The sequence below is a fragment of the Cryphonectria parasitica genome, assembly GCF_011745365.1.
Source record: "Cryphonectria parasitica EP155 unplaced genomic scaffold M406scaffold_3, whole genome shotgun sequence".
Lineage (NCBI taxonomy): Eukaryota > Fungi > Ascomycota > Sordariomycetes > Diaporthales > Cryphonectriaceae > Cryphonectria > Cryphonectria parasitica.
The window spans coordinates 2,924,696-2,950,477 of record NW_024468911.1 but is presented as its reverse complement, the minus strand read 5'-3'; the positions used below and the strand labels follow the sequence as shown (position 1 = coordinate 2,950,477).

At 53.2% G+C, this 25,782-nt stretch overlaps 11 protein-coding genes across 11 annotated transcripts; 4 read left to right on the top strand and 7 right to left on the bottom strand.

The window, feature by feature from the left end:
* Nucleotides 1–79: 79 nt before the first annotated feature.
* M406DRAFT_97896 (family 62 glycosyltransferase) lies at nt 80–2,346 on the bottom strand. Its single transcript, XM_040926382.1, has 5 exons — nt 2,010–2,346; nt 1,213–1,898; nt 836–1,155; nt 686–781; nt 80–631 (listed from the first exon to the last, which is right to left on the bottom strand). Exons 1-5 carry the CDS (start codon nt 2,123–2,125, stop codon nt 377–379), a joined length of 1,473 nt encoding a protein of 490 aa, XP_040778453.1. The 5' UTR covers nt 2,126–2,346; the 3' UTR covers nt 80–376.
* A 2,050-nt stretch (nt 2,347–4,396) lies between these two features.
* Nucleotides 4,397–5,326, top strand: M406DRAFT_251969 (uncharacterized protein; the record flags this gene model as incomplete). Its single annotated transcript, XM_040916802.1, has 2 exons — nt 4,397–4,529; nt 4,587–5,326. The coding sequence occupies 2 exons, from the start codon at nt 4,397–4,399 to the stop codon at nt 5,324–5,326; spliced, it is 873 nt and encodes a 290-aa protein (XP_040778452.1).
* Nucleotides 5,327–6,223: 897 nt separating this feature from the next.
* M406DRAFT_216032 (uncharacterized protein) lies at nt 6,224–9,115 on the top strand (the record flags this gene model as incomplete). Its single annotated transcript, XM_040915476.1, has 1 exon — nt 6,224–9,115. A coding segment is annotated over one exon (2,892 nt), but the record flags the coding sequence as incomplete, so codon positions are not given.
* A 207-nt stretch (nt 9,116–9,322) lies between these two features.
* On the bottom strand, nt 9,323–10,435 carry M406DRAFT_288564 (SEN34 subunit of tRNA-splicing endonuclease). Its single transcript, XM_040918804.1, has 2 exons — nt 10,012–10,435; nt 9,323–9,909 (listed from the first exon to the last, which is right to left on the bottom strand). Exons 1-2 carry the CDS (start codon nt 10,400–10,402, stop codon nt 9,440–9,442), a joined length of 861 nt encoding a protein of 286 aa, XP_040778450.1. The 5' UTR covers nt 10,403–10,435; the 3' UTR covers nt 9,323–9,439.
* A 493-nt stretch (nt 10,436–10,928) lies between these two features.
* M406DRAFT_288559 (PAXNEB-domain-containing protein) lies at nt 10,929–12,184 on the bottom strand (the record flags this gene model as incomplete). The annotated part of the gene is made up of 2 exons (XM_040918803.1): nt 11,703–12,184; nt 10,929–11,638 (listed from the first exon to the last, which is right to left on the bottom strand). Exons 1-2 carry the CDS (start codon nt 12,148–12,150, stop codon nt 10,929–10,931), a joined length of 1,158 nt encoding a protein of 385 aa, XP_040778449.1. The 5' UTR covers nt 12,151–12,184.
* A 309-nt stretch (nt 12,185–12,493) lies between these two features.
* On the top strand, nt 12,494–13,002 carry M406DRAFT_338245 (RNA polymerase; the record flags this gene model as incomplete). Its single annotated transcript, XM_040921327.1, has 2 exons — nt 12,494–12,834; nt 12,897–13,002. The coding sequence occupies 2 exons, from the start codon at nt 12,494–12,496 to the stop codon at nt 13,000–13,002; spliced, it is 447 nt and encodes a 148-aa protein (XP_040778448.1).
* Nucleotides 13,003–13,253: 251 nt separating this feature from the next.
* On the bottom strand, nt 13,254–14,583 carry M406DRAFT_338244 (uncharacterized protein; the record flags this gene model as incomplete). The annotated part of the gene is made up of 2 exons (XM_040921326.1): nt 13,254–14,205; nt 14,534–14,583. The coding sequence occupies 2 exons, from the start codon at nt 14,581–14,583 to the stop codon at nt 13,254–13,256; spliced, it is 1,002 nt and encodes a 333-aa protein (XP_040778447.1).
* Nucleotides 14,584–17,134: 2,551 nt separating this feature from the next.
* Nucleotides 17,135–17,764, top strand: M406DRAFT_252340 (uncharacterized protein; the record flags this gene model as incomplete). The annotated part of the gene is made up of 1 exon (XM_040916835.1): nt 17,135–17,764. The coding sequence occupies one exon, from the start codon at nt 17,135–17,137 to the stop codon at nt 17,762–17,764; it is 630 nt and encodes a 209-aa protein (XP_040778446.1).
* A 1,148-nt stretch (nt 17,765–18,912) lies between these two features.
* On the bottom strand, nt 18,913–21,007 carry M406DRAFT_338242 (uncharacterized protein; the record flags this gene model as incomplete). The annotated part of the gene is made up of 2 exons (XM_040921325.1): nt 18,913–20,927; nt 20,995–21,007. The coding sequence occupies 2 exons, from the start codon at nt 21,005–21,007 to the stop codon at nt 18,913–18,915; spliced, it is 2,028 nt and encodes a 675-aa protein (XP_040778445.1).
* Nucleotides 21,008–22,442: 1,435 nt separating this feature from the next.
* M406DRAFT_69626 (uncharacterized protein) lies at nt 22,443–23,834 on the bottom strand (the record flags this gene model as incomplete). The annotated part of the gene is made up of 3 exons (XM_040925286.1): nt 22,443–23,055; nt 23,100–23,148; nt 23,228–23,834. 3 exons carry the CDS (start codon nt 23,832–23,834, stop codon nt 22,443–22,445), a joined length of 1,269 nt encoding a protein of 422 aa, XP_040778444.1.
* A 1,193-nt stretch (nt 23,835–25,027) lies between these two features.
* On the bottom strand, nt 25,028–25,683 carry M406DRAFT_27726 (uncharacterized protein; the record flags this gene model as incomplete). Its single annotated transcript, XM_040918307.1, has 3 exons — nt 25,028–25,200; nt 25,236–25,353; nt 25,414–25,683. Coding segments are annotated over 3 exons (561 nt in total), but the record flags the coding sequence as incomplete, so codon positions are not given.
* Between the last annotated feature and the right edge of the window lie 99 nt (nt 25,684–25,782).

Genomic DNA, 25,782 nt, shown 5'->3' with positions numbered 1-25,782 from the left:
CTCATTTTGGAGGCAATGGATCTGTCGGTCATGAGGGGTCATCATCCTAAAGTCTCAAGATCCCAGAGCGCCCCAAGTTGAGCCATGGTGTTCATCGGCCGTATTCATAATCCTGTACAGCATGTAAAGTTGATGTTTGTTCGTCCGTTTTGTCTTCCAAAGCCATCAGTCTCCTCGAACGCCATGGATCGTGCGTGTGCAGAGATGTCTCCCTTGTCCACCTTCTTCACTCCTCGACCAGAATATATGCTGTTCAGGAAAGAAAGAGAGAGAAGAAAAAAAATGTAAGTCGTAAGCAATGATCTAAGGGGACTGAGGCTTCGCATCCGAGCCCACTGCTAGCGGACCAGCAGACCTGGCAATGTATCCTGAACGTCTATGGCTGCTTCCTTCTCAGATCATCCTCGCTTCTTGCGGGTTCTGCCTGGCCGGACTTCTCAGGCTTCTGCGCGGTGTCAGATCCAGGATTTTCCCTCCCTGCCTTGGTGTTGGCCATGTTCGACACGGCATCTTTGTCCTTCTCCCACTGTTGGCTCGCGTCGTCAAAGCTGTACCCTTCTTTCAGCTTCTTCTCTTTCTCAGCCTTCTCCTGTTCTTCTGCCTCATGGGCGAGCTTCTCTTGCTCCATCTCCTGTACGCTGCGTCAGCTGGTATCATCAATGCGGCCGAGCCGGGGAAGCCCTACCTCCATGTGTTTGATGTCGTCCACACTCGGCTCATAGAGATGCCATATGGTGTAGTGAGGTAGACCAACGACTGAGAAATCCATTTTCCTAGCCATCTGCACATTGTTAGTTTGATGAGTCGCGGAGGCTTAGGGAAGCTGGCGGCTTACCTTTCCAAATCCTTCCGTCTCCGCATGTTTCTCAAAGCTGAAGGCTGGGAAGTGTACGCCATATCGGAATACGCGGGCCTTGGCCAAGATACTGACACCGCCGACGCCGTCAATCTCCATTTCCATGTCTGGATCGCCATAAGGGTCTCGTAGGTAAGCCAAGTGCGGTCTCCATGTTGCGTATTCTGCGTATCCTTCGACAATCACGGCGTCCTCGTCCAGGGTATCGGCCAGTGCCAGGGCAGTCTCTGACTCTTGCCAGGAATTGAGATCATATGGCTGTTCTCCGCCAAGCCAGTCCGGGAGAGGTCGCCATACATCTGCACGCTATCGTCAGTACCACACTTGTCTGGTTGGCCGTCTTTGCTTAGACTTACTTGGTACTATGACGTCCTTGTTATGCCGCATCAGGTCCTCCAGAATGGTGAATGGGGCAGTCTCCACGTCGACGTCCCTCCAATAGACCCACGAGTGATAGGGGCGAAGCGCAGCGGTCAGGAGCCAGTTCCTGGCCTGGGCCATCAGCTTTCTCCTGCTCGCCTGCGCAGCAAACCCGTGCCGACTCTCCGCATCTTGTTCGACCTTCTGCCCAAAGTCCTTCTCAATGATGGATATCTCTCCATAATGCATATTGTAGTTTTCTGACGCCTGCAGGGCCTCCAGTCCGTCCGTTAATACCTCCAGTGTTCGGTCCTTCGAGTCGGAGACTAGAAATGCAAGGTCTATCAGGTGGTGCGGGTAGGTGAAATTGTTAAGGTGCGAAAAGAACATCGGCAGGTGGGCTTCGGCTTCGCGGAGGGGCACGCAAAGGAGAATGCGCTCCTCGCGCTCCCAGCCCCGTGCGGTGCCCTGTACATTAGACAGGTCATAGTAGCGCACGGTTTCGAGCTGAAAGTCCTCTGTAGATATCAAGCCGAGGGAGAACAGCGACGCAAAGGACCCTCCTCTTGCCCCTGGCCAAACAAATATCCCGAAGAGAAACGCGACAGCTAGTACTATGCCGATCCTCACGAACAGGCGCCGGCGCCGTCGAAATGCTGGTGTCGTACCACGAGGTTGAAATCTGTCAGGAAATTGGAGAGAAAAGGTCAGCAAGGGTCGCCGTACGACGGACTCGACGCTGCCACTGGAGTAGCAAGGGCGGCCGCTTGGGGCGGAGGGGCGGGCACCCTACCGATGTGGTGATATGTCAAAGTTCAGGTCCTTCTTTCTAGGGTAGCCATTTGCAAACCCGCCAGCGTGATGCCTTGGCACCACCTTGGAGCCGGATGTCGAGTATGTTGGCAGCATTGGGCCGACTAGTCGAGGACAGCGTGGAACGTGTAGATGATGCTGTCGAGGTCGATCGCGATCTCTCGAGGGCCCCGTGGTGAAAGTCCAAGGGAGAGGACAGTGACAGGTAGGCCCTGTCCAGGCACGCAAACAGGGCTGATGACAAGCTCAGCGATGAATGCGAGACGAGGTGATCAGGCGAGAAGGAATTGAGCCGACCTCATCATGGTGGCAGAGGGTAAGACGCTGTCGTGGGAAAAGAAAGCACCAAGTTCGTATTGCCTCAGAGGAGTGCAGGTGTCCTGCAAGGCATCAATCAGCCTCGCAGTGCTAATGCCAGCGCAGGGGTCCTCTAATAGTGCAGGGTAGGCGGCTTGATAGGTGCCAAGATGGAAAGACCCATGCCCCATGCACCCGAACAGTTACTCTCTACAGGGGCGGGATAGGTAGCTGCAAGCGGAGCAACACAGCTCAGTGCCGGAAATATACATTTCTCACAGGGGGCTTCTGGTTCTAACATTACTTGCTCCCTGCGGCACGTAGTTTCCCGTTGTACTATAGCAACTGAGAGGTGTGTGCCGTCCATGCTCCACGCCTGTCTCAGAGATGGGGCGCAGGTGGACAATTTTCTCGAGCTTCACAAGGGATGCTCAAACGGTGGGATCGTCTTTATTCTTGAATTTTCTTTTTCCTTTTCTGTCTTTCTTTCTTTGTTTTGATCCTGATAAAAAAGCATTTTAGTTCTTACGTGAGGACATGTCATCCAGAAGTAATAAAGTGCTGCTGACGACGTTATCCTACTCATATGCTACAGGCTACTACTCTAAGTCATCCAACAAACCTACCTTCAGTGGCGGATACCTGACTCTACCTCTACGAAAATGCAAGACAAGAATTTCGGGGCCTGCAGTTCAGTCGATTAGCAGTGAACTAGTTGTAAGTCTAGACTCGTGGCAACATCGTATCGCCTCCCAAACACCTGTCAGAAAGCCGTTTAACTCAGCTGTACTGGCCGGCCCAAGAACATTCACATCCCAAAACGGGCCATGAAGGTCTCGGGCACAAAAGCAAAATTATATTCCCGAAGGAAAGACTCCACTACTGGTCATCACCACACAAGGCGGCTCTAGTGCGGGAGGATGGCTCGGTTCGTACATGTCGTTGAATGGATAAGCTATTATCATCATACAAGATGATGCGGGAAGTTTTTTGTTCTATCTTGAAAGAAAATACCGACTGACCTTATATGCATGGGGACAAGAGCTTGGGAACGTATCGGACCCATGCCTTGTCCTGGCGAAGGCATCGACGGGCGTTCGTATCTGGCCTGGGTGCAGGTGTGTTAGCCATGGTGTACAATCCCAGCTAAGAGTAAACGGCAGGACGTAGAATTGAGGCTGTGATCAGAGTTTGTTTTGGTATATGGGTATCTTCAAGTATTCTCAGAAGCAGAACTGAATTGAAAGATTTCATCACGAAAGTCACCAAGAGGGGAGGGATGGAGAAATCGGTCAAGGCTACTTACATAGCAAGAGTGAGAGCAGGGTGATGATCCTGCTGTGGTTGGTGAATGAAATTGGACTGTTGAGATCCGTCAGTAACCGTGACACGCATCTTGGAAGAAGGAGGTAGCATGAACTGGCAGCCTGATGCTTCAGATGGTAGTGCATGTTTGTTCGTCTTCGCTCACAGAAGATCGCGATGAACAGTGGATGTGATTTCATCACTAGCGGCGTCCAGTCCAGCTTCGTAGAGGATTGAGTCTGAGGGAGGAGATGCAGGCACATACCAGAAAATCAACAGCTGGAGGTTTGAGCAGATGAGCAGTCGACCCGACACGGTCTGACCCACGAGACCAGAAAGGCCCGCCTCAACCGCGCTCTGTGACAGCACTTGCTGATCGAGTATCGAAAGCTAGATATATGCAAGAAACCATCGCACGACTGAGACACTCGACATATCGCTCACGTTGTGGCAGGCATCTGGAACCCATCTGAGCTGGAGTGGTGTTGCGATTTTGACATCCAGATGTTGGAAGATCGCGTGCTGTGGAAGGAAAAAAAAACTGAGAGCATAGTTGTGTTCGCAGAAATTTTGTAGCTGGCTGCTCTGGAGTGGGGCGCTCGTGGACGCTAAAAGCACCCTGGCACGCTGGGCCTGGTTTGTTCCGTTGGAGCCAAACAGCTGCATTACCAGCATCCATCGCATGCCGCTCGGCTCTCCTAACGACAAATTCTCAGAGGCTTCTGTTATTGACCACAGACACACGAGACCGCAAAAGAAAGCAAAATGACAGACAGAAGGCGCGTGAATGGTCCTGTTGGCGGTACTCTGCCGCCAGTGTTTGCGGGCGAGGATGCCGAAAATCTCATCGAGGAAGTGAAGGGCAGAACAAGGTCGGCCAACACTGCCAGACCGATGTGTGAGTTATCACGCACTTTCATAATGCTTGGTGAATACCTCTAACACATTTTCATAGACCTCAAGACTGGTGTCACGCCTTCAGCATCTGGTTCCGCTTATCTGGAAATCCAGACATCAGCAAAGCCAGGTGCTTCTGGCCTCAAATTGAGCTGTACGGTCCACGGACCTAGAGCACTACCGAGGTCAACGCCCTTTTCACCACACATCATCCTCACTACTCACGTCAAATATGCGCCATTCGCGACAAAGCAAAGACGAGGCTACATCAGGGACTCGACAGAGCGGGACCTCAGCATCCACCTCGAGACGGCGCTGCGAGGAGCCATCATCGCGGACAGGTGGCCTAAGAGTGGCGTCGACATCATCGTCTCAGTGATCGAGGGCGACCAAGACCGGAGCCTCAGTCGTGGCGAGTACGACGAGGCGTGGGATACGATGAACGTGCTGGCAGGATGCATCACAGTGGCCTCGGCGGCGCTGGTTGATGCTGGGATCGACTGCGTGGACACGGTAGCAGGAGGGGTTGCAGCTCTCGTCAGCACCGCTCACGATGGCTCCCAACCAGAACTTGTGGTTGATCCTCTGGCATCTCAGCATGACAAGATACTGGCAGCGTGTTGCGTTGCATACTTACCCGTGCGAGAAGAAATCACAAACCTTTGGTTCAAGGGCGACCTGCCAGCAACGAACCCGAGGCTGTACACGGAGATGGTCGAGAAGGGCGTATTAGCGTCCCAGAGCGCAAATCGCGTGCTGGCTGAATCATTGAAGGAGATAGTGAGCCAGGACAGCTGAAGAGCTCCAGTACTGAAATAAGAGTACGGCAATGCTACCCTTCGAGGCTACGGGTATCCTCTCGTAAGCAGCAGTACCTGGACTACATATTGAGGAGGATCTTGAAAAGCTGGTAACGAGAGCATGAGAGAATATCTGGTTTTTGGGCTACACACAGGAAATGGGTAGACATTGTATGGGGCAACGGCCGGAAATATGCATGGGACGCATCTGGGTGAAAGGAGTTTAGGCATCAAGTACCTAGTAAAATTGCCCACTTAAAAAACGAATTGTGACTACTATCTGAACTCCCAGTTACTATCTGAACTCCCAGTTCCAGAAAGAGGTCATTCTGACGTGGATGAAAAGCTCTAGCAAAGGAAGTTAAAACAAAACGAGGTTGTAGAAGGGGGTAATAGGCGTCTTCGTCATGAGGGCGTCTGTGCGTAGGTACATTGACATGCGGGCCCCTGCCAGTTGTGGCTGCCGACCCTCGGATCAACGATGCACTCCAGCAGCCCACCCCCCTCCGCCAAGGTCCCTTTCTCCTGCCATTGTGCATACGTCTGACTAAACCACCACATGCGCTCAGTGTCCATTTTCAATCCCCGTGCCTCCCAGAGGGTGTTGGATGTTGACTTCCTTCTGCCCGCGCTCACTATGTATCCAGCACCAAGTTCTTGATGAACGGGCCTGTCTGTTTGATTGTTCCGCCCATTCCAGCCCCGCAACACTCGTTCTCTTTCCACCCTTATCGTTCATCTGACATCACCGCGCAGACCACTGCCGACGAGCAAGCGGCGCCCAGGCCGGATCAGCCGAACAACAGATACACGCCAGGCACAACCACGGTTGAGCCCTGACTGCTGCAGAGACATTATGGAGCACGCCATCGAATCACTGGATCACCACCAGGCTGTCGCGCTGTTCGACAATGCAAGCATATGGCATAATTTCCTCAATTTGACCTCGACTCACCTCGGAGTCAACGTCTCGAGATACACCCCGTCTCTGGAGGACCTTGTGTGGGCTGGTCCCAGGATGGTCATGAAGCTCGGCAGACTCGGCTCCTTCATAGCGGTTCCCGATGCAATTGACGGGTTCGGCCAACGAGTCGTGCCTGATGCGACTGGTTCCGACCTCTTCTCCTCGACATCCTCCCTCTACGGCTCCAACACCTACACTACCCGCAATCCCGCTTCCGCCACGCCCTCAGACCTCGCCGAGAAAGATCCTGTGATGTATCGTTTCTCGATGGAGGGTGCCAAGGGCCTAGGCAGCGTGTTCAGCTACGCCACCAGCAAGTGGGCGCTATGCTGTATCGCCATGGCAGTCGTCCTAAACCGAACCCATATTTTCGCGGCGACGAGACGGCGAATACGGCTGCGGTGGTCCGTACGACTTGTGATCCGAATCACTCCTCTCCTTCTCTTCTACATACAAGCTCGGAGTCTACTTCAGTCCATACAATGTCAGACATCGCCGGATTTTGCCGAGTTGCGGTGGGGAAATGCTAGCAAGAGCTCAGATCTTATGTTCTCTCAGCGCAATCCCCTGCTGCATGACATGAGCTCCATGCTGTTGTTTGGTGCGACAGACGAGGAGTCATGCTTGGCCGTGCACATGATTCCAGCGGCGGATGAGGAGTCACCTGATCTGAAGGGCTCTCTGTCGCTTCTGTGGCCTCTGTTCGGTACCTTCTGTCTGAGCCAGTTCATCGAGACCATCTCCTGCGCAGTTCAGGGAAAGTCGGTCTCTGCTGAGACGGGTATGACTCTTTTCGAACATTCCCTTGCGTTTGCCGAGGCCGAAGCTGCAATCAGCAATCAGCTTGGCTGGGGTATCTTTAGCCCTACAGCAGCTGATGCGACGGCCCAATCGACTATGGCTGCGAATGCGATCAGCAGATCCATGATCATGAAACGAGTCAATACACCTCCCGAGGTGCTCCTTATCGCCTTCTTTTCCACAATGAGCCATATTACAAGCCACCTCCTAGGAGTATTTGGCAAGCAGGCAAAGTTTCGCCTGATCAGCACGGGTTTCTGGGCGCTGTGCTTCATGAGTAGTATCGTCTGGAGTGCCATCACATTCTCGCTGGAAGACTCATCAAGCCAAGGGCTGTTGAGATATCCTACGGTCTGTATTATTGGGTTCATACCTCATGTTCTGGTTTTATCAGGGATTGTGGTCTGCTTCTCCATCTACTCCATGGCACTCTGTATATCTGCGCTAGCGACTCCGTCCAGCACAGCGCAAGGAGAGCGGCTGACGTTCAGGGAACGCATTGCTCTTGCGCACTCTAATATGCAGGCCAATTTATCATTTTCCGACCTGAGGATCACGTTGGAGATGGACTTCTATACGGCACTCCTGCGAGCTGGGTTCGGTGCAATCACGATGGCCACCGAAGCCGTTTACCTGAACGAAGACCGAAGCGTGAATCTCAAGCGCACAACCTGGCTTGAGGAGGAACGGTACCGCGAGATCGAGGAGCTAAAAATGAACTGGATCAGCTCTGGTGTACCTGGCTCACGGTATGATACCTCTGGTGTCATCGGTTTGGTGCCGGTCAAGGACGGCCAGCTTAGGGCAACCAGTGGATATGCACGCGAGAGAGCCGCACAGAAGCTTTCAAGCTCCATCACTGGCGAGCGCCGCGCCATACGAGACGGCATTGGCGCCGCAGAACGAAGCGGCCGCTGGCTATTAGCCTTCTACTATCTGAGGCACATCGGCAAGCTATGTTGCACGTTTTCCGCCATGGGCTTGTGTTGGTCCTTGGCCAAGACTGGCGTGCGAAATCCCCCGAGATGGCTCAAGAACTGGTCCAAACTGCCCAAATCCGCAAAACCTGAAGAGAAGCGGTCGAGAAGGGGACGGCAATACGACAGTGTGATTCAGGGCTTCGGGGCCACAGGGATCCCCGGCATCCAACGATCTGATCGGGTTGATGTAGAGCGAGAAATGCGTCGGCTATACACTGAGCATAATCCTCTTGACGACGAAGGCACCCGCGAACGGTGGATCGACAGCAACCTCTACCAGTGGTGGCTCCATGGTGGTTGGTGGGGCAAGACCGACACAAGTGGCGAGTATGCCCCGGCTGCAGAAGTGGAAGATCCCGACTTTGATGCGACAAGCGTCATCTCGACTACAGAATCTTTGTATTCAGCAAGCGACGATGAGGATGGGCAGGACTGGGAGGACGTTGATGGCATCGACGATGGTCAGCGGACGCCAACCCAGCGATCTCCATTCTCCTCGAGAGAAGCCTCTCCCGTTGTCGACACACCTGTACAGGCAGCTGACCTGGCAGCCCTGCTCCACCCACGCAGCGTCGAAGAGCGCGGTCAGGCACGCGCTCTCGCCGCTCACCTTGGCTCGGACCGCGTCATGACACGGGCCGGCTTCAGGCGCTACGAGCAGGCGCAGCGGTCACAAGTCCTCTTTCCCAGCCGCTATGTTCGAGGCTCCGCCAAGATGACACCCGAAGAAGAAGTCCAAGTGCTTGAGCAGATCCTACTTGAACGGCGTGCCGCCACAGCCGCACCTACCGATGGCGATGCAGGTCCTTTTGGTGCCGAGGGCGCTGGCTCGGCCAGCTGGGCCGATGGCGCAGCTGGCATGGGCTCGGACGGTCCGCAATGTGTCGTGTGTCACAGCTCTCCGCGGACGGTGATTGTTTGGCCGTGCCGGTGCCTCAGCCTCTGTGATGACTGCCGGGTGTCGCTTGCTCTGAATAACTACGACAAGTGTGTCTGCTGTAGGAGAGAGGTGATCAGTTTCAGTCGTATCTACGTGCCTTGACCGGGTCGTGTTGGGGAAACAGTGATCTCATTTGGAGGTTTTTCCTCATCGTTGTTGCAGTGTACATAAGCGATCGGAAGCGATCAAGTCATGAATGGCATGGCCGGGCGCGGGGGCGTTTTTCTTTCTTCGTTCTTGATTGCAGTAGCAACTGTTCGTTCCTCAGTACATAATGTAGACTCAACGTCACAATTCAAGGACGATTGTGATTACATAAGAACATGGGCTTAGACCTGCGAGGCGTCATTGCTTTGTTTCTTCTTTCTTTTCTTGTCTGTTCATCCCCCCGTTCTTGTAATCCGGCAATGTGCTCGCTTTCCACTACTACATGGCCGCCCACTCGATCGTGAAAGCTCTGACTCTGTCTTTACCAGCACCCTGTGCTGCCTCCTCAGACGGAGCTTCGCCACCGATAAGGAACCCCTTCTTGACACCTGTGCCTAGCCGTCCTCCAGTGACGAGATCTAGCACGGTGATCTCCTCATCCCACTCGAAACTTGTGGCCATAAAGTGGGCATGATATCGAAAGGGGTCACCAGGATACACGCTGTAGTCAGCACCAAACCTGATACCTGGTGTAATGTAGTAGCCTCCGGCGTTTAGGTGCTTGTACAGCGGGTAAGCGCGGGGCGTTTGGATAGAGACACGATGGGCCTGGGGGTCTGCGAGGATGTCTACGCTGGTCGTGGGCGTGATATGCCGGCCAAGTGTGCTCACTCCAGGCAAGGACGGGCCGGTTTTCCTAGGGGCTGAAGAGGACTCAAAGAGAGAGTTGTCGGCGGCGGATGACGAGTCTCCAGCGTCTACTGAAGCTGATTTTGAGTCGTCCTCTCCTTCCGGGTCGTCCTCTTTGACCTCTGGAGTCCGGCCAGTGTCTCCCCGATTTCTGGTAGCACCGGAGGCCGCCTTCTTTGCCAGGCTCGCTGCTTTCATTTTCTCCCCAATCTTTTGCAGTTCCACTTTCTCCTCGTCCGCAGCACGCTGGAAAATCCTCCGTCTCGTCTTGAGCGACTGCAGATACGCCTGCTTGGTGGACGCATCCATGGGTGTCAGGTGAGAGGTGGCATCGTCTGCGATGAACGCGGCACCCTTGTCCACAAGCAGCTTGGCCTCCTCGGCGAGGAGCTCTATTGGTAGCCCTGAGAAGACGTTCTGATTAGGGTTCTGCGGCGTGGTCCCCACGAACACAGCGCAGATGCAGTGCTCGCGGCGGAGGGTAGCTACGTCCTTTACCTCGAAAACGAGGTACCGGCCGCCCACCTTGGAGATTCGGATGAGTTCCGCCATTGAAGGGCAGTTTCGACTCTCATTAATAGTGCGTCTGTTGTGGGTGTCGTCAGCTCAGTGCTCGCTCAGATGTGAGGTTTTGAGTGAGCCAGATGGTGAGGTGCGAGTCATAATTTTTGACACAAATTGTTTCGTCACTGATGATCTCAGGGGATTGACAGATTGTAGATGTTGTTTGAATCATTCGAAAGCACGGATGTGAGTGGCTGTGAAAGAAATTCGAGTTGACTTACTTGCACTGTTAAAGATGTTGTCGTTTCGAGAGGGAAGAAAAAGTGCAGAGAAAATTCCTGCAGCTTTTGTTGGCAGGGCAGTTGGTTGAAAAAGCGGGTACCGGGATCGAGGGTTAGGGCTAGTATCGCTTGGCTCACGCTGCCACATGGACCCATAGTACTGTAATGGTTCTTGAGCAGGGCATATAAAATCCACAAGAGCTCGGTGTCATGTCGAAAAGGATTTGTCTCGTTTTGAGCCTGGATTTCGCTGGAAGAGGGCGTTGGGAAATCAGGCCAACGCCCTGAGGCCTTCAAAATTCGATTCCATCCTTGACGGTACTTGCAGGTGATTTCTCCGTGTGGTCTTCCTCCTCCATTGGCGGCAGTACGTAGGGTTGGATAACTAAACCCTTCGTGCTACTCATGTGAAATGACAGGTCCTCTCGGAAGTGGTTGTTCGAGGCACCACCGCCTCCTCTCTCGTGAAACACAGGTAGGCTGTGGACCCTCAAGATGCCTTGACTTTGATCCTGGACTTTTGGGCCGCTTCCAGACGATGGCGGAGTGGCACCGAGCTTTGGTGGCAACGGGACCATCTCCAGAACACCATCCGACAAGAGTTCCGTCCATCTTGTCATGCCGTTGGTTCGTGGAAACAGTGAGACGGGTAACGTGATGAGAGCCGTCAGCTGTCCAGGATACTGGCGCAACAAGGACCTGAGGGCGTGCAGGAATTGTAGGACCTCGACCGGCTGACACGCACTTGGTGCGTAGAGTGATGGTGTCAAGAGATTAGGGATGACTGCCCTGTGAATCGTTGAGGGAGCTGAAACGTGAAGTTTTTGCTGCAAGTCCTTGATGAACAGCTTGAACGCAGATGGTGTTTCTCTAGCCTCAAGGGCAGGGCTCATGGGGGTGGCCGCCGGAGTTGCGAACATTGTGCCCACGATGGATGACGCCGCGAGCCTCTTTGTAAGGTCAAAGGCATGGCAGAAGACAGCCTTCATATCATCATCTACGTCTATCTACCAGTCAGAAAACCGATTCATCGTGATTTAGCTCGCAGCCGGAATCTTTGCACGCACCCTTTGGCCCACTGCTATGTGAATTCCTACTAGCAAGGCTCTCGTACCTCCATGCAATCTTCATCTTCTCATCTGTATGGTCCGATGCTTTCTTGGGATTTATGTTTTGTCTGGTAGACACGGCTGGCAACTCGTGTTTCCACACTTCGGGATAACCAAGAACATGTACTTGATGGCCTTGTACGAGCCCCTCGGCAGCGTAGTATTTGAGCAGGGTCCCCGAGAAGTCTGTCGTCCCATGCTCCTCAATAAGAAGAGACGAGCCAAGCGGCAGGCCGGCGTGTCCAGCAAGAATACTGTCCAGGGACGCGGTGCCTGTAGAGGTGGTGACCCGCCCGTCGAGGGGCGATGGCCGCAGCCCTGGCGCAAGTTGCGCCTCTGGTCGAGTCTGAGCAGCCTGAGGCGAAGAAGATGCAGATATCACTGCATTTCTCTTTCGAAAAGACATGGCAAGATGCTTGTATGACCGGTATATGCTGAAGGGTGAGGACTTGTGGCCGAATTCTCGAGATTGAGCTTATTTTGTCCCATGCCAGAACTTTAGGCGGTCTGGGTGATTCTGCCGGCACTAACCTAGCAGCAGCTGCTGCCCCAAGTGCAAGTGAGCTACAGTGAACTTACCGCCTGCCTGCCGCGCTCACAAGCCGCAGGCGATCGCCTATGTAGAAAGTTTTCCTCGTCAGCTTTTTGCTTTTGTCCCAACCCAACACCACCAAGCCAAAACCCTGACGCGTTACGCTGCCTGTACCTCTTCCCAAATCGAATTCTCCCATCGTTTTAGCTGCATCACAATGGCCGAATCTACCAACGATGCCGTGCTCTACGAGGAGCCTTTCGTCATCACGGCCAAGGACCACAAGAAGTACGACCGTGCCGCGCGCCTCACAGCCATCTCCCACGACAACCTCACCAAGCTGGAGCTGGACATTAACACCGAGCTGCTGCCCATCTCCCCCGACGAGAACATTGAGGTGTGCGTGGCATCGACTCTGAGCTTGGATGGTTCTGTCGACGAAGAGAGGGGCTGGCGCGATGTTGGCAAAGGGGGCGTGCAGACCCTGGCTGATGGCTACGACTACGTCTGCCATGGCAAGATCTACAAGTTTGAGGACGGCAAGGCGGCAAAGACCCTGTGCGTTGCGCTATCGACCTCCACCCCTAAAGCTTTCACTGACAGGAATGTGACGAAAACAGGAAAGTCTACGCCTCGTTTGGTGGCCTGCTCATGGCACTGGAAGGTCCTGATGCAAAGCTCACCCCACTGCGTGTGGACAGCGTATACCTCCTGATCAAGACTTAGAGAGCCTTGGACTAGGTAGGTATGGTTCTCACCACGCCGCTTCCAGCGTCGCATCGGACCAACAGTAAGTACGCAAACCTGAAACGAATTGCTTGTAATAATTTAACTGATATATTATAAAGGCCATGGGCCTCATTCTCTCATCACTACTCCCTCCGACACCCGAAACATCCGCAAGGAAGACTCGCCTGCCTCCTCCTCCTCTTCCTCCTGGGTGTTTCTCTCTTTGTCATCGTCGAAGTTGATGACTTTTATTCGTCTTCTTCGAAAGTTCCAGGGAAAGGCATCTTCCTACGAAGACGTGTTTCGATCTCATCGCAGTCAGGCTCGTTGTCGGGGGTGAGAATGCCCATGCGAATGAAGAAGTCAAGGATAATGACAGCACAGTTTGGCTTCCACCGGCCTGCCGCGAGTTGCTCTCTGACCTCATCTACCGTGCAGAGACTGAACGACTCAACTTCCCCGTCGTTCGGGGCCGGGACCACATCGTCAGGTAGCTCCACATCATATACCCATTGACACTCAGGGTAGATATACCCGTCATCAATACCAGGTCGTTGTTCGGTCGTGTATATGTACCTGATGGTACCTGCCAGCTTTGCGTGCTCGCGAATTATATACTCGGGCAGACTGGCTTCCTCGTCGGCCTCGCGAATAACGCACTCCAAAGGTTCTTCACCTGTCGTCAGGCCACCTGCCACCGTGTTGTCGAACATACCAGGCCACGCATTCTTGAGCTTGGATCGTTTTGGTACCCAGAGCTTGATCCCATGGGGTGCTGTCGGGCAGCGTACGTACGCAATGAGGTGAATGCCATACCGCATATACCCCCAGAGTCCCATCGACGACCGCTCCATGCTGAACAAAAGTTCTCCGCTGCGACCATACACGGGCCACAGCTCATTCCTCCAGTTCCCAAGGATCTTGAAGGTTCGGTGCATCCGCAGATAATGTGTGGTCGCAGCCACGAGGTCGGTTCGCATCCGTTCCGTCGCTGGCCTATGGAACATCTTGACCGTCCTGTCATAAGGATTGAAGACAATTTCTCCCCTGATGCTTGCTGGCACCTTTTTGATCTCTTCAAACACGCTGCTCAACATGTAGCCGATCGGGAATGTGCCCTTCTCGTCTTCCCAGATGACGGTGTACAGATCATTCATCATCTTGGCGTATCTCTCAGGCTCCCTTTCGACCAGGGGGAAACTGCAATGTACAGTCAGTTCCGTGAGCTACCGACACTTTAAAAAAAAAAAAAAAAAAAAAAAATAAGGCCTGGCGCGTACTATATGGAGCGAAGGAGAGCTGCAGCTGTTTCCTACATGGCAACACTCTGGCCTTCCGTGACTGACGCCTTTTCCTTCCGATGTCGCACGAGAATGCAGGTGGGCAGAAAGAGGTTGACTCAAGAGTCAACCTAATAATGGCGCCCGATGGAGAACAAGGATCACGCAGGCATGGACGGTATTCTTGACAACGGCGTGTGTCCTGGACCGATTGGGTTCAGAGAATCGATGGAAATCCAGAGACTTACCCATCACAACGATCCAGCAGGTCCCTGCTCGTGAGGCGGCTCGTCGCCATTGTTCCTCCCGCGTCAGCCATAATTTGTCTTGGTGATGGTTCGATGTCTGGGCTTCTACGCAAGATTTGTTTGAACACCAAGGCTCTGATGGATCATGCAGTACCAACAGCACGCTATTAGTGGGAGAAAGGGAGAGACGAGGGAGGAAAGAAACTAGAGCTACAGGAAATTACGGATGGATCGCATAAAAGTAGCAAAGCCTCTTTATAGACGGGAGCCAAGACTGGCCGGCATCAAGATGCTCACCTCATTTATTCCGATAGTATTGCGGCTACCTGTTGGCATAAGATGGACGTCCCACACGTTACCCTCGACTTACCATACCTAATCCCGCCCAGCCCCCAAGCAATTTTTCTGTTTTGGCTCTTCTTTCTCTGCTTATATCTCTCCAAGCACATCAGTGAGGTTCTTCACGTGGCAAATCTCTTAACGTGGGCCCCTGTTTTGAGGGACTAATGCTTTTTAAATCTGAAGCCTTTCCTAAAGCGCTGGTGGGATCACTTGCTTTCTCACTTGCGGTCCCCGGGGGGCCCCCGGGGGGGGGGGGGGGGGATGAGATCTCGGCCAACATTTAGCCACCTCCAGGATGTCTTGTCAATCCATACCCTGCGTATTTATCTCCGCCGTATTACTCTTTATCCACAATATGCGGGCATGCTCACTTGCCCGTGTGGACTCTGAATTATGAAGGGTTTTTGTTCCAAGCCTAATTCTATTATCCGTCACATGCATAAATAGGCCAGGCCAGGCCCAGTGTACTGTATAATACTATGAAGATCGTCATAAGCTTTCTGAACCATCTGGCAGAGGTGTGTAAGAAATGGTGAGGCGGAGCCGCATGTCGCATCAAGATCAGTCGTCACTTGGCAGAGAATGTACCTGTGCTACTACTGGCCATGTACACAATGGCACGATCACCACCCCTCACCCTTCCCCCTCTCTCTTGTACACACACACACACACACACACACTACTTTGATCTCCCTCCCCCCAGCACAGCCCATGCTTGCTCCCTCGGGTGCCACCGTTTGCCAGTGCTGTTGCTCAAGGCTGTATGAGTGAGACACCTCTCAACCCGAGACGAAGGTAGCACACCGCAAATACCCCGTTGCTTTCCTGGTCTACCTTTCATATGTCGACTGCCGCTCTGGGCATTCAGGTGACAACCGCCCTTGGGCTTTTAGGGGGAGACGAGGGAGTGTCCATCCTCGTTTTTGAGCAAGGCTGGATAACCCCATTTTGGTTCGCCGATGGATGGATGTATGGATGATAATGGTGATGATGGTGATCCGTGCCACTGCATGCCCGTTCATGATTCATGAAAATAATAAATAGACACCTAAATAAGAAATACGGGTAGTGAAAGCGCCCCCTCTCTTCATGTACATACAGATTATTGATGTTTGTGTGACAGGCCAATGCACACTTGACACCTATTTCATGCCATCTTGCAACAACAAAGAAAGAGCAGTATGCTTATCCGCTGTACATGGTGCCCTTGTGCAAAGAGGCTGCATAGTCACAAAAGGTGTTGGCGTACAATGCAGTGAAAGCTACTATAGTACATGCCGCAAGAAAGGCATTCCAGGAAGAGAGAGAGAGAGATGGCATATTGCATGCGGGGCTAACATACAATTGTCTTATAACCCTTGTAAATCAGTTTATTGTACGAGAAGGTAACCAACTTGGGATCAGAGAAGCTACATGACCAGGTGACTTCTGAAGGATTTACAGGGCAGCGTTCTGAAGCAGGGATTGTCAGGCTACTGTACGGAACGGGGCAGCCGTAGTGGGGTTGGTTGTTGCTCCCAAAGGTTCTCGCTTCTTCTAGAAATGGATTAATTAGGTCCTTGGCATCACCACACCACTTTCCCGTTGGATGAGGATTGAGGGACTGTGGAAGCTGCAGTGGAATGCAAGTTTGATGTCATCCTCGTACACGGCAGCAGCGAGATTACGGCACCGACATGATTGAGGCAGAAAAGAAAAAGTGACAGCGCACAACATCAAAGTCTTACGACCTGCTACCTCTCAAGCCCATCAGCAAGTGGACTTGGCTGATAACTATTGGCCAAGCTCCACCACTTCTCTAAACAACTTGGTGTCATCCCAAGAATCTCAATCCAGACACGCTAGCCGAGGACAGCAGCAACAAGAACGCTTACAAAAACAACAAGGGTAGTGACTCCTTCTCTGGGACTTTTATCTGCACCACACCTAAGCCATGTCGGATTGGGATGACCTCACTCTTATGCCTTGATCCGAGCTGATCTATTATATCTATTAGTTACAGCGAGTCAACACCAGACGCTGAGGGGAAGGGGTCTCGAACTTCAGTCCACAATTCGTCATCCACACCCACTTGCAAGCATCTTTGCCTGGTTAGGACATCTCTCCCGATAGGGCTGCTCAACACATCTCATTGGCCTTGGCTTTCAATACAGCCGACACAACACAGGCTCTCTCTCTTCTCAATATTCGCGCTAATCTTTATCCTCCAGCCCTGCCCAGCGCTCACTTCCTCACTCGCTCGACCAACCAACCAAAACCATGGCCCAGCCCCTCTTCGGCCTCGTCCCAGCTGGGCTACCAGTCATCACACAACCCACTGAGACACCCACGCCTACCTCCTTCGTCTACTCAATCCCAACAGGTCAGAAGCCCTTCTCCCACGTCGTCATCTTCCTGCTGCCGGGCATCATTCTCCCGGAGAACACAGCAGCCGCCATCTACCTCGTCACGCCGCCGAACCCAGCACAGGGGCAGACCGCCCCAAACTCGAGGTTCCTCGGCGGCGTGGGGCCCGGCAAGGAGTCGGCCATCTTCAAGCTCAACGAGGCGTCGTCGCCGTCGGGCCAGGTCATCCTGGGAGTCAGTATAGAGGATGGCGCCTCCGTAGGTGCCAGGATCGAGGGGCTGAACGCGGCCAAGGCCTCCTCCTCCTCCCCGCCTGGGAGTTCCCTCGCGCTCGTGCCGGCGGGGTCCGGAGCTGGAAGGACCCAGCCAAGCACGCTCGTGCTCGCGCAGAGGATCATTAAGAATGCCTTCAACTTCCTGTCTAGCTTCTCTGGGCAGGCGGGTCAGGTCGAGGTCGTGCCCCTGCGCGCCTTCGAGGACTGGTGGCGCAAGTTCGAGAGTAGGGTGCGAACGGACCCGGGATTCCTTGAGCGGGACGAATAATGAAAGGTGTCGGGGCGGTAATGACTGCATGTATGCTGACACCAGCGTCACAACGTCTCTCCCCATCCTCCTCCTGTTGTTCTTTTTGTCATACACACAGCAGGCTGGCAGGCGAGCGGGCTGGCTAGCTTAGTTGTCCCTGCCTGCCCAGGATCGTGGGCTACCTAAAGAAGAGGGGAGTCGTCACCCTTATCGACGTGCCGTCTTTGGAATCACCCTCCCCCGGCCCCTATAGCATCAACGCAGTGAGATGTGATCGACATGACCCCGTGACAGTCTTGTACTGTGGGCGCTTATGTGGTGTGGTCATTAGTGCCCCGATTTCGCAAGTGCATTTGTGTGCATGGGTGGGTGGACAAGGCGTGTATGAAGCTACGTCTTTGTGGCAGTCTTGCTCCGCGCTAGATAGATAGCAGGGGGGAGGGGGAGGGGAAAAGAAGGAAAAAGTCTGGTAGCATATCAAGGGAGGAGAGTCAGTTACTGGAATTGTCAGCGTTGGTGGGCATAAGCTGACCTCTCCCCTCTCACGACATCCTATCGACTGAATAAAGGTGGGCAGTGGAGCCAAGCTGGGGTGGTATCTATTGCGACAACAGAGCGAGCAAATCAGAGTAGGAAAGGCGGCATGCAGGTCACAAAGGGCATATCAAGACACGATGCTAGCAAGAGATGGTGATCATGTGGCAAGTCAGAGAATCGTAGCTAGTATATCCCGTACCTAGGAGAAGAGGTGCAGGAGCCAAGAAGAGGGAAAAGGTAGTAAAATTCAATCACACCGTATTTGATGGCGCTGATCAGTCAAAGGTCTGCAGAGCCCAAAAGATCTATCGATACTCCATGTCACCATGCTTCTCAAGTTAAGTCAGACAATCCCTCTAAAGCCCCTTGACAGGGGGAAAAAAAAATTAAAAAATTTCCAGAAACTGTTTTCCAGCGTTGGTCAGAGACGCAGGCGCGAATCGAGTCCTTCCCAGGGTTGGAGAAATTTAAATTCGTATATTCTCACGCCAGGGAAGAAAATAAATAATCCTGTAAGTGGTACATTAAAAATCATAATAGAAGTGGTATCTTTTCGTCATTTCTCCAGAAGGGACAGGAGATGAGAGTCCAGTGCTCTCTCTCTCTCTCTCTCTTTCTCTTCTCTCTTCTCATGCTGTCGCCAGTGGGCTCTTTCTCGCGGGACTACCAGTTCGAGACCGTCTTCCCGCATTCGACATGCTTGGTGGAAGCCTCAACGAGTCGCGGCTTTCTGTGCGGACAAACAACCCCTCCCTGTCAAGCGCAGAGCTGGTGTCGAATCGGTCGTTCAGCTTAGGAGTGGCAAGCCCCGATGTCCGGCCAAATCTCGACTCCTCTGACCCGTCCGAGTGATCGTTCTCGTCTGAGTCGACGTCGCCCAATTCGAATTGGCTCGCTTCGCCCTCTTCGGCGATGCGTTCATAATGGGCTATGGATCTGCCGAAAAGCTTGTTCGTAAGCCCGGCGAGCCCCCGTGCTGGTTTCCGTGGACTGCCGGGCTTCCTAGATCGGCCAGTGAAGCTGTCGATCTTGCTCATCAATCGCATGCGACGTTCCTTCCTCCGGAGGAAGTAGGCCAGAACCGCCAGGACCAAGACGAAGAACAAGAAGGTCGAGAACTTGCTCGGCTTTGCATGATCGACCAGGTCTTCCAGCGTATCGTCCCAGTCATCGTCGTCATCATCCTCCTTCCACTTAGACCCTGCGTAGTTGAAGTCGGCCGGGACCTCCAGCGTGTTGCTGCCGAACCCAACGGGGAGGTAATCGCTAGATCTGGGCGGGATTTGACCTGCGGCGTAAAGAACCATCGGACCCAGCGTCCAACTGACCTCGATGCCGTCAATCTTGTCTACTGGCTGGAATGGGTCCAGGAAGCCCTTCTCTTTCGCGTCTTCTAGGGCACCCTTTGAAGCATTCACACTCGGTGGCTGCTCGAGCCCCAAGCGCGGAATGCCAATGCCATCGTGCATGACGTTGATCAGCCAAGAAGCCTTGAAGCATGCCTCCTGCGCTTCCTTGACGTTGTCTTTTTTCTTTGCCGAGTCCACTTTGCTGACGATCGTGTCCCAATTGTTCGTGCAAAATTCCTCGACCTTGCCCTGATACGTCTTCAAGTCGTAAGCCATGTCGCCCTTGCCAAAGACACCATGCGTCGTATGCCAGTACTCGGAAACTCCGATGAAGTGATTGACATCAAAATCGATGGCGGGGACATGTTGGCCGTTTAATAGACAAGGCTCATCCAAGCAGGGGGCGTCCTTTCCAAGTAGGGGATATGTCTGCTTCAAGCAGCTGGTAAAGTCACCGGTCCCGAGTAGTGTCAAGCCCGTCGAATGGCCAGGCTCCAGTAATTCACCCGACGTCGTGGTACGCAGACCCTTGGGCAAGCACGGATCGGGGATCTCTTGGGCATCAGGATCGTACGTATCGATCAGCTTCTTGACATAAGACTCGCGAGCCTGGTTGACGCCAAATCCGAGCCAAGTCGCTGTGAAGACTTTGTACTCGGATCGCTGCCCGTCCAGGGTCCGCATGCGCAACAGCTTCAGGTCGTTGGCATGCTTCGCAGCCTCTGTCGCATTCGGGGCGAAGGCGATCTGTGCCGAGGCGCCACCCATGTCCAAAAATCCGTAGGTGTTGTGTCCTTTTCCATGGTTGTGCTCCTCCGGGTGGTCGAAGCCGCCCAGCAGGTAATTCGATGCTATCCAACCATACAGTCCCTCTGTCTCGCCCGGGATGATCTGAATGTGCAAGTCGCAGTCAGGCAGAGAGAAGTCGGTAGTGCTTTTGAGGTAGGAACAGATCTCGCGTGTCAAGGCCGATTGTTGTACCTTGGGGAGAAGTCGCATGCCAGCAGTCGCCATCAAAAAGATGGGCGTGTCCTCGATCTGGTCCTTGGGAATTACGCCGAGGGCGTGGTCGACGAGGCCCTTGAGATGGTCGTCGCCAACGGCTGTTGGGTTCTCCCCAAATGTCGACACGCCTGGTTTGATCTTCTTAGTCCATTTCTTCTCTGTCACCAGTTTCGGCAGGCTGTGCAGTTCTTCCTCCAAAGCATGTTTTCTAGCCTTTGCGGGGTCCTTCCATTTGTATATGTGCAGTCGAGTCCCTGAAGAGCCAGCATCGAGAACGACTCCCCATCTCCCTGTATACATGGAACATCAGCCATCGTTGTTCTTAGAAAACGGTCGTGGAATGGATAAATTGCGCACATTTCTTGCCCATCGGGACGTCGTGACGGTGGCCTTTTCCGTCAAGTACGGGTCAAGGTTTGAATCAACTATCGATCGTATGTCTCTCGAATGATCTCGTTATCGACGTCGGAGAGCGCGATCGCCCTCGTGAGGACGGAATCGAGACGTATTACGAAATCAATGATGGTGAATCGAAGATAAAGATGGAATATTTGTGACGTCGCCTCGGAATCGTGACACCTTCGTGGTCGGTCGAGAGGGGGGGGGGGAGGACAAGCGAGAATAGGCACGATAAGAACGGTAAAATGGATCACTAGAAACGGAAATGCCTTGCTCGCCGCGCAGAACGAGGGGACGCGCCGATGCAAAGCAGGTTTGAGATGAATTGGGTGGTGGGTAAAAGTCGGATTATCGTAGCGAGTGATAAAAAAGAATTGCAATGTCTTAAAAAATGGTGATACGTTCGCATCGATTAACGAGGGAAGGGGTCGAATGGATTAGGCATGGTCGGGATGAGAGCCCAGGTTTTGGGAGGAGGCAGGATCTTCGAGGTTTGGTTACGAGGGAATTGGCACATGGAAATGTCGGTTGGCTTCTACTGTGCACCAGCGTGCTCGTGGGGGGTTCCAGATAGCCGTCCAGTGCCAAGAGTGCCTGGTCTGGGGCGTCGAAAACAGTGCATCCCTTGCTTACCCGCCTAGCCTGCATCTCTTTTCATGGGTCGTCTTTTCCCTGGCCAGCCTGGAAACGGCCGCCTGGGCAGGACGGGAACGCCCCCCTGGCTCCACTGCTATTCTTAGTTTCCACACCACTGTCAGTCTACTGCACTTGTGGCAACTTGGCAAAGGCCTTGGTATTCAATTTCTCCTTGACGCCTTTCGACTTACCTTTTGACGTTTTCAATAGACCAGGCCACTGCAGGTCATCCCTTGCAGCTATTTGTGCACAGCATTGTCACAGACTATTGGAAATCCAAGCACCCTACTTTCCCCCCAGTGGAAAAAAAAAAGTCGCCTCGGTCTTGCCACCTTTTTGCGTGGCACCCCAAATCTGCGACGAGGCCCACGTAAGCCCCCCTTACCTTGACTAACTGCGTGCTGTACACAGTATCCCCGAATCACCCCCGCACCACCTCGCCTTCAGCTACTGTGTACCAGCATGGCGTTGTTTCAATTTGATATATCATGACCACCTTCCTGAGGACCACGGATACGTCATGGAGCATCATCGCCCGAGAATGGATCCCGGATACCAGGGGTGAAGCTTTCATGTCACAGGCTCTCGGGAGATGTACAGAGGAGGGTTTAGCTGAACATGCAAGTTTGTGTTGAATTTTCGTGATTGCGCAACAAGGTACTTAATCCTTGCCAGTAACTAACTGGATATATGACTGATACACGAGCATACAGGCTCTTCATATATGTATATGTACGAGATGTGCTTGAAACAGCAAAATTCCGGGAACATTATATCCAAATCTGCTGTTGTTGTTGAGCGGATGGATCGCGCGGCGCCAGATCTTGTCTATCCGAGGAGGGGAAATGCTGCTCGACCCATGTCAGCCTCTTCTCAGTCGTACTCAGACTCAATTGCAGGCCCTTCCGCTCCTGCTCGGCCTTGTCGAGCTGGGTTCTGAGCTGCTGGTTTTCTTGAGTCAGCCTCTCCGCTTTGCGACGCGAAAGAGCCTCGGCCCTCTTGTAGTGCTCGAGGAAGACATCTCGCTGAGCAAGCTTCCGCTCAAGAGAAGTGGGCCTCGCCTTTTGGTCAGTATCTGGCTCCTCTTGTCCCTCGGGACGTTGCGTAACAACAGCATTTTGGACTTGCAAGCGCGAGATTTTGTAGACCTGGTCCTGGATCTCTGCCATGGTGGTTATGTCCTGGAATTCCGAAATGTCCTCCTTGACCAGTGTCCACAGGGTCTTCAGCGTCTCCTCCATAACCGCGTGGTGTTTTTTTAGGTTCTGGAGCTCCTCGGTCACAACAACGCGCTGCGAGATCGCATCGTGGAGAGCCGAGTTCAGCTCGCGGTTGTCCGTCTGCAGTTGGCTGTTATCCTCCATGAGCTGGTGGGCGTGTGCGCTGCGTGGGCTTGGAAAGTCCGGGATGTTAGCCGGCGAGCTCACCTTACCGACTCGGAGCCGCCGGTCAGGTTTGTGATCAACGAAGGAAAATCTATTCCCACGGAGTACCTCTGAAGCCTCTTCGAAGACGGTAGGCAGCAAGGGTATCTTCTTCCCTCTGTACCTCCTACCTCTTCTCCCGTTGTTTCCACGACGCTTTGGCGAGCGCGAGGACACGGTGTGATATGCTGCTAGGATACGGTCTGTAGAATGAGGCTGAGGCCTTCCAGGCCAAGACAGGCGGGCACGGGGGAAGGGGTGGCGCACGGGAGGAAGGCAGAAGCTTTGGAGACGTCTCTCGGCAGGGAAGAGAGAAAGGTTGGAAGAAGGAAGGAGGGAAGGCGAGTAGCCAAGGCTCACCTCGAGGGCTTTTCCATTGAACTGAAAGGACGGATCAAGTGCTACGTCCACATTAATGTTCACAAGCTCGGAGATGTGATCTCTAAGGCCTGAAACGGCTTGTCTCTTCCTCAGCTGCGGAGGAGTCTTCTCGACTCGCTTATACAGCCGTGCCAAGGCAAAGGGGAGTCTCCCGCAGCTTATGGCCGTGGGTTCCGCATTCGACCACACAGCATCGATGGCACCATGAGAAGAAGGAGAGCACCAGCGGGTCGACTGGGCGAGGCGTCGGGGGGCATGGTCCAGCCCAGACAACGACCACCCATTTGTATCGGCTGGTGAGGCTGACCCAAGATAGATCGGCTCCCGGAGAGCGAGCCCGGTCTTGAGGGGAAGCATGGCAGTGCACGTTGGAGCAATTCGAGACTGATAAAAGAGAAGATGAAAACCCTCCAAGACATCCCTTATTCAGAACAAACTCACAGCTACACTTGGTAAGTGGCGACGAAGCTGACGGGTCCTCGTAACTAGATATAAGGGGCTTACTCGGCCTCCTCTCGTTAGGTAACAGATGAGCTGTCCGACTCCATGGCCGCTGCGATTCATTTAATGCCTCTTTCATTGTGAATACAATCACCATTGTTCGTACCTTTGCTTTGTTGCAAAGACGGGGATAATTGACAGTCAGATAAGCGACAAAGAACCCATCTTCGTGCTCGAATACGGACCCATGATAACGACCACGGTCAAGCCTTGGACAATTACGCTGTAATAGCACTGATAGACCGAGTGTAGCGAGACAGGCGCGTTCGTGCCTGAGCTGCTACAACGCAAGGCCCCGAAAGCTTTGCAAAACATCATGATCTTCAAGCCAGCAATCTGGTCAGTGTACCTAAATCACAAGCCGCCATAACAGTAAAGCCGGCACGCTTCAGTATGAGCACCTCCTTGTCATTCAAACTTCCAGCTCAGGATGGAAAGTTGCCACCAATGCCGTGGGAACCTCGCGCGATGTCACCAAACAACGGGGCGCCTGAACGATGGACTGCCGAAAAGATCAGTAGAGTCTCGGCCAAACAGGTCAGGAAATGGAGCCTCCTACCACGTGGTCGCACAGGGGAAACAACGGCACCAACCACCACAGGTCCTTGGCTGGTCTTCACATGGGAACTCAACCCGACTCCACGGAAGGCGTCAGCATTGCTACGCTGGTTGCGATGTAACTCTCGCATAGGCTGTCGAGTCCTGCCTAAGCCGTGCAGGGCCGCTGGATCTCCAGCAATGAATCCCGGCCCTGCGGGAGAGCCCATGCCATCTGTACCTGGGTGCTGTCCATTGTTTGAAGACGTCACAGGCACATCAACTATCAAATTTCAGCAACCTTGGTATCTTGGGTCTCTGTGATGCCTCAACATACCATGCGAAGATGTTGGCCTTGCCCAGGCCAAATTTGGGATATCTGGTGGGCCCACTGGGGGCGAGGTAGACACCGAAACCTGGGAATTCAGCCCGTTGCCATATTGACTGGCCATATGAGATGTTCTCAATTGCTGTTGATAGGGCCTTTGGGGTCTCCCCCAGTTTGAGCCATACAGAGACGTGTCAACAGCATCAGATGCAGCATCCTGTATGTGGCCAAGCATTGCCTTACGCTTGAGCTTGTCGTACAGCTCCTGCGTCTGCGATAATTTATGGTTTTTTTCTCTGTATGCCCGACAGAGATCATTGTACTTCTTTTGGAGTGACTCTTGGTCTAGAGACATGCCTGCGATGATTCAGCATAAGTCGTTGGTGTTCTACCATGAGTGGGCCAAGGCTCACTGGCAATCGTGCTGTGCAGGCTTGTCATTTTAGAATTAGCATCTTTTATTTCTGCGTCAACTGAATCTTGCAGAAAAGCGTAACGATCTCTCAAGGTCTTGAATCTGTGGCTTTCCCAGGTCCTGGACCACCACGCTAGTCAGCATGGCCTCAGGACAGGTAATAGCCTGGCTGCCAGTAGAGTCACAAACAGATCATGCGTCATTTGCAATGACCAGAACTTCAGAGCACGCCCTGCACACTCCATGATGGAATCTGGGTCGAGTCCAGTCAGGGCTCTTGTCTTGAATTCCTCTGTGGGATTCAGCATGGTAACATAGACATCGTCTGGTCTAGGGAGGTGTGTTCCACAGAGTGGGCAGTTGCGGTGGTCAGGAGAGGGACCATTGAGTCCAGCACTGTTGCCACAGTCAACGCAGATGATATGGCTACACAGAAGACACAGTCAGTGGACAAGTTCGTGTGGGTATTGAGCATGCTGGTGAAGCACAGCTTATTTCATGTGTACTTACTTGCAGGATGTCAC

Bases quoted from the DNA above. Each gene is read 5' to 3' on its own strand.
- M406DRAFT_97896 (XM_040926382.1), bottom strand. From the start codon at position 2,125: ATGCTGCCAACATACTCGACATCCGGCTCCAAGGTGGTGCCAAGGCAT. The intron at 1,899-2,009 runs GTAGGGTGCCCG...ATTTCCTGACAG, and splicing joins TTTGACATATCACCACATCG to ATTTCAACCTCGTGGTACGA. The intron at 1,156-1,212 runs GTAAGTCTAAGC...GATAGCGTGCAG, and splicing joins CAAGGACGTCATAGTACCAA to ATGTATGGCGACCTCTCCCG.
- M406DRAFT_288564 (XM_040918804.1), bottom strand. From the start codon at position 10,402: ATGGCGGAACTCATCCGAATCTCCAAGGTGGGCGGCCGGTACCTCGTT. The intron at 9,910-10,011 runs GTGCTACCAGAA...TAGACGCTGGAG, and splicing joins GGCAAAGAAGGCGGCCTCCG to ACTCGTCATCCGCCGCCGAC.